Here is a 10,586-nt window from a genome sequence, read left to right on the forward strand (position 1 = left end):
TGTAGCGCCACAATCGCAAACGTCGACCGTTCATACGGAGCTGGCGTTACAGAAAAGCATCGCGAATTGTCGCGAATACGTTCACATAGCTCCGTATGAACGGGTCGACGTTTGCGATTGTGGCGCTACAAAATCGCTCGTCTGTCTGAGCCCTTATACTGTTAAGTGTATGTAGACAACCTTTTGGAAGCTGATATAATTATCGGTAGATCCTGAAGAATAGAGATAAATATATAATCCTAACATATATATATATATATATTTCTATCTTATTATTTATATGCCGTTTGAGTTATTATTATCACCATCAGAAACCAATTCATGGAATCAATTACACAGTTGTCATATACATCTAAGATAGTGATAAATATATTAAAAGGTGTGATTATATATTACAGATTTCATTATAATATCCACAAATTGATTATACACTTGACTGTTGTTGACATATATAGAAATAGATTATGCTATGGGCTACATAACTGCTAATATTATGTAATCAATACGAAGATCGCATATCCCTTGGCACATTTTTAATTTGTAAAACTGGACATTCCAGTGTTACAAGCGATACAAAAGCGGCGTATGATCCTCGCATTGTATCGTACGAACACGAACGAGAACTATATATTTTTTTATATATATTATGTATGTCATAAACTTTGAATAGACAGAACAGTAGATGAGTATAACGAGAGAAAATTTACTTAATATACATACTATCACCTCATTGTATCACTGCCTTTACATTTTCTTTTGTATTAAAAAAAATTTGATATATATAGAAAGAGAAATATAAGCCTCGATTAACAATATAAAATCGATCGCGAAACTTGGCCCGCGTTAAACAAGATATGTTATAAAATTTTATGGTGCTATTAACTGTATAACAGGGGGATATGTTAGACTAGAAAATGGAATTTCTCGATTAATTATATCGCGAATGTATATTCTTGATTTACAGTCGAGCAGTCATAAAAATATCAATTAAAATAAATCTAAAAATGTTTCAAATTGCTCCCAGCATTATTACTGTATGCATGTTCCGTAAATTAGATAATATACAATTATATACTGCTATTATATTATACAAATTTTTTTTATTTACGCAATCCTTTTCTATCTCTAGCGTGTATATGGAAAGAATATGATATGAGACAACTCGTAAAGATGGCAATTTTCCAAAGCAATTGATATTTTGATTGGTTGTTCTGTACGTTTAGGCTCGTTCTTGGACGGCAGATCTAATACAAACGAAGTAAGTGTTGTATTATATTTCGTAAAAACGTAGAGTAGGCCAAACGGGACTAATATCGATCATATATAATATATATATCACAAATTTAATATAGTATATTCTCTTAATATAATTGTTTTAAGCTAAAATCTTGTTTATGTAGCGAGCATCAATAAATAAAATATCGAAAGTTTAAAAATTCATAAATGTGTGCAAGTGTCGCGATCGAAGAAAAATGATATTCAGTACCATTATGTGTCACAAGAAGCACAATACAGTTATCATCCAAACAACCTTTCAATCCATCATAATAATCTACAGGTACGTTATCTTGTCCTAATTAAGCAAGGGAAGTTCTTTGTTCGACATTGCACAACAGTCACGTCAGATTTGAAATAGATATTTGGTTGACCTTTTCTTTTATATATTTAATGTTTCTAACGGTGTCCATTTGTAATCCTTCGCAGTCTCGTTTTGTCAAAATTGCAAATACTTCCAAGTAAAGCAGCACGATCATTTGACGATTTTGATACACTGTTCGATGCACTACTGGATGCTTCACATGACGGTGGTAACGAAGGTGGCGGTGGTGGTGGTGAAATACCTTTACCAGGAACTGCATTTGCTTGCGTAACTTCCACAGAACCTTAGTAAAAAAAATCAAAATGATAGACTTTCCATAGATTCACATATATTTCATCCTAAGAAATTCAACAAAACATTATCTAACTTATCTCTTTGGAGATATAAAGTACAATACAAAACTAATTAGACCTATAATAAGTACATATAATATAAACAACATCGAAAGATCTAAAAAGAATAAGTACAAGATAAGCTAAGGATATAATTACAAAACGGTTATTACAAAAAATGAGTATACAGGATGTCCGTCCATGAGTGTCGGAACAAATATCTCGCAACTGGTTGAAGTTACAAGAAAGTTTAACAAGAGAAATTTGTACGACTCCGAGTCAGCTACAAAGTGTATGCAAACAATTTTTTTATACTCGTTGCTTTTTCGAGTTATATAGGTCAACATAGTTTTTTTAAATGGATACCTAATTTTTTTTGCATATTCGTATAGTATGAAGCATTTGCAATCAAAATCATATCTAGTAAAAAATTGTTGCTATGCATCGTTTATGAGATAATCGACATCTTAAGTATCAAAGTAGTAAATTGGATTCTAAATAATTTTGAACGGGGTTTAAAATGTCAAAGAGAGGTTGGAGAAGAAAACAAACAATGTTTTTTTATAGAACTATTCGTCAGACCATAATATTTTTTTTTTTTTTAAGAAAATCAATGCTATTGCGATAATTAACTCGAAACCAGTGGCCGAAATGTACGACCATTTGGTATCCTTCGTTCTGGATACTTTTGTTGATAGTTCATTTTCATTACGCATACGTAAATGCCACATCTCGAGCATATCACACTTTTCACTAATACTAAACATCGTTGTTTTTGTAATCTACAATATGATACGTATTCATTGAAAAGACGACTGATTGACTAACAAATACTGCACTGAATTTCATACTCCATGTTATACTTTATTTACAAAACAAACAGTCGCGTATTTTGAGTTAAAGGCCAGTGATCCTTTTCGATATAACCAACTTCAAAATATTAGTTTGAATCTTGTTTTTCAAATTGTGATATGGAAAATCAACTTCTTAAGATTCAATACCTAAGATGTCCGATTATCTCGTAACGATGCATAGCAGCAATTTTTTACTAGATATGATTTTGATTGCAAATGCTCCCTACTATACGAATACGCAAAAAAAATTATAGATATCCATTTAAAAAAACTATGTTAACCTACATAACTCGAAAAAGCAATGAGTATAAAAAAATGTTTGCATGCACTTTGTAGCTGACTCGGAGTCGTACAAATTTATTTTATTAAACTTTCTTATAACTTCAACCGCGAGATATTTGCTCCGACACTTATGGACGGACACCCTGTATATTATACAGAGAACAATGCAAAGCAATGTTGAGAGAAAACCTTATAAAGTGAAAATAAGGATAAATGTGAAAATTTGTAAAGATACTAAGAAGACCTGAATGATCGAATGACCTACGTGAAAGGAATGACCGCAGCTTGATGACTACGCGCCATCAACTTTTGTGTCCAGCTAATCAAGAGATGTAAAAACGTGAATGTCAATTAGCATTGACGACAGTAGCAAGGAAAAGCATTATAATAACTTACGAAGCGATGGAGGAGTTAATGTTCCAACGCTGGTAGCCGTGGAAGTACTTGTGGGACTATCCGAACGCTCTGGGCTCTTACCATTTATTTGCTTTGTCCCGTTCGTACCTAGTTGCGAAGAAAACCGTTGTTCTTGCGCCAATCTCTGCTCTTTTTTCTATAGAACATAATCGAAAAATAAAATTGTATTTCGATCAATAATAATTTTTCATTCTGTGTTCTTTTTTTACTTATTTTTTGTTTATACCCACCAATTTATGCTTTCGTTTCTTCATTTCTTCTTCTGAACTCATCATTTCTTGAACTTTAACGAGCCTCTTTTGATGTCGAGCAACTTTCTGTTCATCGCGCAGTCGTTGTTCGGCTTTGTTTACAGCTTCTTGTAAAGCCTCTTTTAAATGATTGCTCAATTTAAAGTACGGCTTCTCCACAGTACCAATTGCCAATGCAGCGCGCCTCGCCGATTCAAAAAATGGATGTTCCAACAGCCGCATTACCGTTGGTAGGTCTTGTTTCAAAGCTTCCGGTGATAAGATGACTTCCAGCAAATTCTTTAGATTCGTTTCGCACTGTGGCAAATCGGAACACGTTGCCTCCAAAAGTGGTCGTCCGAACGTCATTTCATATAAAACGTGTCCAAATGAATATACATCAACCTGAGTCTGTTAAAAAAAAACATATGGTAAACTGATCTTGATAAATACAAGAAAACATTTAAAAAGAATACTTTTTAAAAATTAAAAAATTAATATACTCTCTCTCTTTCACTTTTTTACTTTTAATTGTTACCATTAGATATAGAATGACATATACCGTAGCGTGCAATTTGCGTCTTTGTACCACGTAAGGCCGATAAAACGCTGGCAATCCTAGGAGTCCATTTTCTATATCCAATAATTTAGCGCATCTTGGTGTTAAAAGAACATTGCCGGTATGTAAATGTCCGTAAGGTAATCCTTTTTCATGAAGAAATCCTAAAGCTTCTAATATCTACAAATGATATTATACATCATAACGAGTAATCTCAAAATATCTCATTATAATTTATTTTCATGTGCGATATAATCACTAACCTGATAACCATACGTGGCAATTTCTTGTACTGTTAATGCTTTTATTTGTTTCGGATTTCCATATTTCTTTATAAATGGCTGTTTAGGCTTGGTAATACATAAAACGTCACGTAATGTGCCCGCCGAATAAAAATTTCTTATCATTAGTGCCCCGTTGTCCGTAACATGCTGGTGTACTATTGGTTCGATGTAAGTATGTCGTAGAGAGCCTAGAGTCTTGAAAACCCCTTGTATATCTTTATCTTGTAAATGCTTGTCAGGGCCAAATTCGACCCAAGCAAGTAGTAGTTCTTGTTTCGGGTTCTGACGATTTTTCACCGTATAATAATGTTTCCTCAATCGCCATCCCATATCAGGAATGGGCTTGCATACTTCGAAATTGGCATCGCTTCGTAATGCTAATGATACTTGCTGTAGTGCGATTTCTAAAAAAAAATTAATAATTTTCACATTTTGCGCATTTGCTTGTATAATGCTTTTAATATCTAGAAACAAATTATAATCTTAATGTTGGAAAACATCCCATTTTTTTGAATAATATTGATCGCGTTCAGTAAAATGTTTATTTTGCAACTTAAAAGTTTTCTTCATAGAGATAGGACTATGCGATCTAAAAGTATAAATCAGCGCAAAATACTAACTAAACGCTAATTTTACTGAACATGGTCAGTGCATACTGCATCTTTTTAGTTTTATCTCTTTATAATACTCTCAGTAAATATAGTAGATGTAATATATACATATATATAAAATAAATAATTTTTTTTTTCATCTACGTTATGTAGCAATTATATTTGACATTTGTTGGACATCTTCACAATAATCTTTGTATGACATTGTCAAAAGCAATCGGCTTACCATGTAATGGTGCAGTATAATTCTCAGGGTCTAAAAACTTTTTTGTAGAAAGCGAAGATGCCAGTATAGGATTCATTAGTATTATGTTTAGATAATTCTATAAAATAAAAGGCAGATTATCTTCTACTTATTGTATTGCAGAAATGCAGTAAAAGTAAGCATGCTATATTGGGATAAACCTGCAGTGCTATTTGTCGCTGAGCTATAAAGTCTGGCTCCATGTTACCAATAATCCTTTTTGGTGGTAGTGGCAGGTCAAAGCCAGATATGGATAAAGCTGTATTGAGCTGTACGAAGTCATTGTAACGTCTGCTTACTCTCCAAGATCTTTCAGGAAGTGGACCTCGTTGTATTTTGATTACGTATTCCTGAATACATAAACCACAGTTTTTATCACATGTCTAATAATTCGGTGCAAAGTAGAACTGTATACACAATACAAATGATCAAAGTTCAAAAGCGTAACGTTACAGCTGACTGTGCAGTTGATGATCCAATATGTAAAATTCGTACATGTGTACACAAAATTAAAATGTCACAATGACAAAATATAGCTCCTTTCTGTCAATATAGACTAATTTTAATTTGAATTTAACTTACTTTGTCTTCTAGTTCTAAGAATTACTTAGAACCTAGAAGTAGAAATTCAATGTTTAAAACTAGAAAATATAAAGTGTTAGACTAAAATTAAAGTTAATACAATAATAGAGAGAGAAAATGGACACAAAGGAAAATTCCTTTTGACAATAGTTTCATTTAAATGAGACAAACAAGTCGAGATGATTGTAGGATAAACTGAGATGGGAAGGGAGAGAGAGAGAGACAGACAAAAAGGGGGAAAGAGGGAGGGAAAGAGACGTAGATAAGAGAAAGAGGAAGCGAAATACCGGAGTGCATACCGTATGCCCGTCGATGGTCCTAGCATTTTCGATGACGCTCGTCAGCTGCTCCGTATCATCTAACAGCACTTTATTCGTGTATCTCTTCTCGAATAAAGCCATTGATCATTAGTCCGACGCGAGGCTGGGCCCGTACGGGGCCGATTGCGTTTGTCTCTCGCACAGTTTCCGCGCGTCGCTATACATGACGCGCTTCTGCTTCATTTCAGCATCGGGCGAACGCACGGCAACGACAGCGGCGGCGACAGTGATGACGGCAGCGACGGCGGCACCACTTATCGCGGGATACTTTCAATGTCAGCGACTTTGCAACACACGACACCACGCAGTGTACCAAAGCACGTAGGTAGGGGAGGGTAGTGCAAGTCCTCTCTCCCTCTCTCTCTCTTTCACTTCCCCTCCCCTCCCTCTTTCTTGACTCGTTGCGATAACACCTCACGGCGCAGCGCAATCCGGAGCTAATCGTGCCGCGTCGTTGCGAAGCCGAGTCCTGACGATATTCACCGAATGACTTTTATCCACTTGTCAGTAATGTAACCAGGGTAGGGTGACGTCACTGATCTTATGACAGGTGGATTCTTAGGCTAGTATTCATAATCGGTTGTTATTTCAGGCTTAAGTATGTCTTAAGACGCTGATCTGGCCTTCTGATTGATTCCTCAAGTCAAGAATGAACTTAAGACGGTTTTGAATTGAATATAAAGAATAATCTAATATGAATATCAGTCATAATCAGTAGTCCTTATTCCTTTATATTTGAAATTATCTGAAGTCTGAAGTATATTTAAAGATTTTCAAGATCGTCTAAAGTAATACAATTCTCTGATTAGTGTCAACCGCGTTTTCTTAAAACATTATTTAAGATGGTCTTAAAATAAGAACTACGAATACCAGCTTTAGGAAACGATACTCAACATCTTTCAGTTTCCGTTTTGCCGTATCAAGCAGAGAGAAGATATAAAAAGCGCATTTTTTTATTATTTTCCAAAGACTCTGGATCGGGACTATTGAACATTTTTACCTTTAGGTAAATTGCGCAGTCGCGTCGTCTTTGGATACAGGGACGCACATCTAGAATATCTGTATGCTGTGACTGTTGGTCGCAAGAAGATTCGAAGATTCTCATTTTCCGGTCGATTAAATTTAACGTTGCGTAACACATTATATATTTCTCAAGCCGTACATTATTTAAATCTCTTCCTCCAGTAGTAAGTACTTTTGGATTCGCAGCTGTAAGTGGTTGTAAGGTACGGAGTGAGCTCGAAGTTGCACCCGCGCGTAACAGCAGGTAGTTGCGGCGAGAAAGTGCAAGTGCAGCTTGCTGTTGGCGAGCGGGTGTAATTGAACGAGCGTGCGGAGATCAACCAAGATCAACGGAGATCGTTCATCGTGCGTGTTCCTCTATCTTCCTCCTTGGATGGATTTCGATGGATCTTCGTCCTTATCGGGACGAAGTGTCACGGTCTGCTGAAACTCGTTCGTTTGCGCGATCATTACCGACGTGTAAGTAACGTGCCATTGATCGGCTAGAGTTAAGAATTAGCGCGGCTGCAGGGACTAGTGATAACCTCGGCGGTCGCGTTGACTTGTCACGCTCCAGTGTCGAGGTCGGCGACATCGGCGACGCGAACGGGACGGAAGCCCCGCGGCATGTAACCGGACTCGGAGCACGCTCGCGTTAATTCTTCTTGATGCACCGCGCGTGGCTGAGTGACTGCTCCACGTTAAACCTGTGTGATGATCTCCGTGACGGTGAGCGAGTCGCAGTCGAAGCCGAGACTCCAAGGCGTCGCGGGTAAAGTCGTCCCAGTTTGTTGACGAAGGCGAGAGGAGAAAATGACGGAAAGCTTGATTAATGAGTGGCTGGCGGACTGCAAGGATGTCGCACCATCGGAGCTGCACATGTTTGCCAGAACGCTCTCACAGGACAATGAGATCGTGCGGGCGCTCTACATGCTCCTGGAGGAGCGCACCAAGTATAGCGAGGTATGATATAAATGCCCAGAGAATATCTTTCATACGTGGAATTTTAACTGGAACATTACCTATACTAATTTCCTAATAATTATATTTAATATCAAACTTTGCATTTATAGTTTTAACTGAGCCATGTACATACTTATATAATCATTGATACATTGAGAAAGAAAGAAAAGCACATATAAATCTTTAAAGATTTGTTATAAATTATGACTTTTATCATTAATTAATTAATTATTTGTATTACCAGGAAACACAATTTGTTTTATATCATGTTTATCGCTACATTGACATGGCACTTTATATGACTCATATACTATGTACTTATTTAGAAAAAGAAATAGCCATAATCATTGACACAATGATTATGGCTATTTGGAGAAAGAAAGACATGTGAGTCATTAAACATCTGTTATTATCTATTAATTAATTACCATTACTTGTAAATAATGTTAGAAATTAATGTCATTTATAAATAATAATTGTAATAATAAAAAAACTTGTAAATAATGTCAGCAATTTCAAATACTTATTTGTTAAAAATATACATGCTATTTTGATCATATAAAATAAAACTGGATATATTTTTTAATCCTAGATTATTGTTACAGTTAATGGATGAAGTGTGTAACCAGTTGTACAACTTTTATCGATCCCGAGAAATAGAGTTACAAAGATTTACCCTACAATTTTTACCGACGCTAATATATATTTATTTAAATTCTGCTGCACATGGTGATATTAAGGTAAGATTGTACTTTTATTGAAAATAAGAATGTAACGACATTTTATGAGTAGCAAAATAAAGTGAGTAAAGTTAATTCTAACTATTATTTTGATTTGACGTCGAAAAGTTTTGCCAAAAAAAATTTTTTGTTCTGTAAGTTTTCTTAAAACGTGATGTTTTGCTAAAGGAAGATTACATAGCGGAACAAAAAAAAATATATGTATACATACATAGAAATATAAAACAAATTGTACTTAACGTAAAAATTTGTTGTTAATTTGTTATTGAAATATTCAAATGTCAAAGTTACTTATGAGTAACTTTAGTTAGTGAGATACAAGAGTGTAAAAATGAGAAAAAATTGTTTGTTTAAATTTAGTACTAAGGTATTTTTTGAACTTGTTGCTCTTGAAATATCTTCAGATAGTACCTCAGTATCTCAAATATAAGTGACCATTTTTTTTTCTGGTTGTTCTACAATCGCCTGTATATTGAGAGGTTTTTCGTTAATATTTGCACTTATTTCGCAAATAACGGATTCAAAATTTGGATATTTCGACAGTAATAAATTAATCACAAATTCCTACGCGCGTAGTTGTGTACAATTTTGTTGTTATATGTATATTGTTTCGTTAATTCAATCTTATTTTAGCAGAACATCATTTAAAAAAAAAATTACAAAAAAACAAATTTTTTTCTTTGGCAATTTCTAGCAACAAATAAATAACAAATAAAAGCATTATTTTTTATTTACTTTATTCCGCGTTAACTTATAAGACGTAATATAATATATTAATACCTATATTATACAATACAGAATAATATTGCATTGTCGTTATTACCTGTGTAATTTGTCAATCATGTTTTACGCTGTCATAGTATATAATTGATATTTAAGCAGAATATTATGTAATATAAAGAACATGTAATATGTGACAGATAAATTAATATTTTGTATTTCTATATTGCCATAGAATTACTAAATATAAGAAAAGATTATCAAAATGTATACAATAACTTTGTAATTCTATAATGGCAATATGATAAATTGAACATGGCCGGAGACACTACCGCGTCTCCTGATACAAAATATTAATTTATTTGTCATGTAAATTACATGATAGATAAACTAATATTTTCTATTATACTGTCTTGTACTATGATATATACAGAATTGCGAAGTCATTGTATGTGTATGTATTTTGATAATCTTTTCTTGTATTTCTTATATTATAACTTTCATAAAGAACTATTCTGTCGACTATTTTTTTTAGCAATTACTGTAGCATGTTCTAACAGTACATTTATTAATAATACCTAATTTCCAGAATTGTCGCTCCCTTGAAACTCTGTTAATTGGATTATATAATCTAGAAGTGGTCGATAAATCAGGACAACAAAAAGCGATCTCATTTAGATTACCATCTCTTGCTATGCTATCCATATATCATGAAGTATGTTGGTACATATATTCTTATTTGATACATATATTTAGAAGTAATAATAAATGCTTATATATTGTGTGTGTTTGTGCGTGCGTGTGAGAGAGAGAGAGAGAGAGAGAGAGAGAGAGAGAGAGAGAGAG

General features: G+C 34.2%; 2 protein-coding genes across 5 annotated transcripts in view; one reads left to right on the forward strand and one right to left on the reverse strand.

Moving 5' to 3' along the window:
* Positions 1-805: 805 nt before the first annotated feature.
* LOC108778195 (PX domain-containing protein kinase-like protein) lies at positions 806-6,627 on the reverse strand. Of its 2 annotated transcripts, XM_018545309.1 has the most exons (9): positions 6,295-6,627; positions 5,575-5,763; positions 5,396-5,492; positions 4,538-4,962; positions 4,278-4,454; positions 3,716-4,126; positions 3,465-3,621; positions 3,334-3,387; positions 1,806-1,883 (listed from the first exon to the last, which is right to left on the reverse strand). In XM_018545309.1, exons 1-8 carry the CDS (start codon positions 6,394-6,396, stop codon positions 3,371-3,373), a joined length of 1,575 nt encoding a protein of 524 aa, XP_018400811.1. In that variant the 5' UTR covers positions 6,397-6,627; the 3' UTR covers positions 1,806-1,883; positions 3,334-3,370. The 2 variants fall into 2 exon arrangements, with proteins under 2 accessions (XP_018400810.1, XP_018400811.1); XM_018545308.1 differs by lacking the exon at positions 3,334-3,387 and having other exon boundaries at positions 806-1,883.
* A 1,054-nt stretch (positions 6,628-7,681) lies between these two features.
* The window catches only part of Hyccin (PI4KA lipid kinase complex subunit hyccin), a 7,590-nt gene continuing 4,685 nt past the window's right edge, over positions 7,682-10,586 (forward strand). For 2 of the 3 annotated variants that reach the window (XM_018545313.1, XM_018545311.1), the window contains exons 1-3: positions 7,682-8,280; positions 8,886-9,020; positions 10,330-10,455. In XM_018545313.1, the coding sequence (XP_018400815.1) occupies positions 8,131-8,280; positions 8,886-9,020; positions 10,330-10,455 (411 nt within the window). In that variant the 5' untranslated portion in view covers positions 7,682-8,130. The remainder of the gene's footprint in view (positions 8,281-8,885; positions 9,021-10,329; positions 10,456-10,586) is intronic. The other variant, XM_018545312.1, reaches the window with a different exon arrangement.

Source organism: Cyphomyrmex costatus, unplaced genomic scaffold, assembly GCF_001594065.2.
Source record: "Cyphomyrmex costatus isolate MS0001 unplaced genomic scaffold, Ccosl1.0 scaffold496, whole genome shotgun sequence".
Taxonomy (NCBI): domain Eukaryota; kingdom Metazoa; phylum Arthropoda; class Insecta; order Hymenoptera; family Formicidae; genus Cyphomyrmex; species Cyphomyrmex costatus.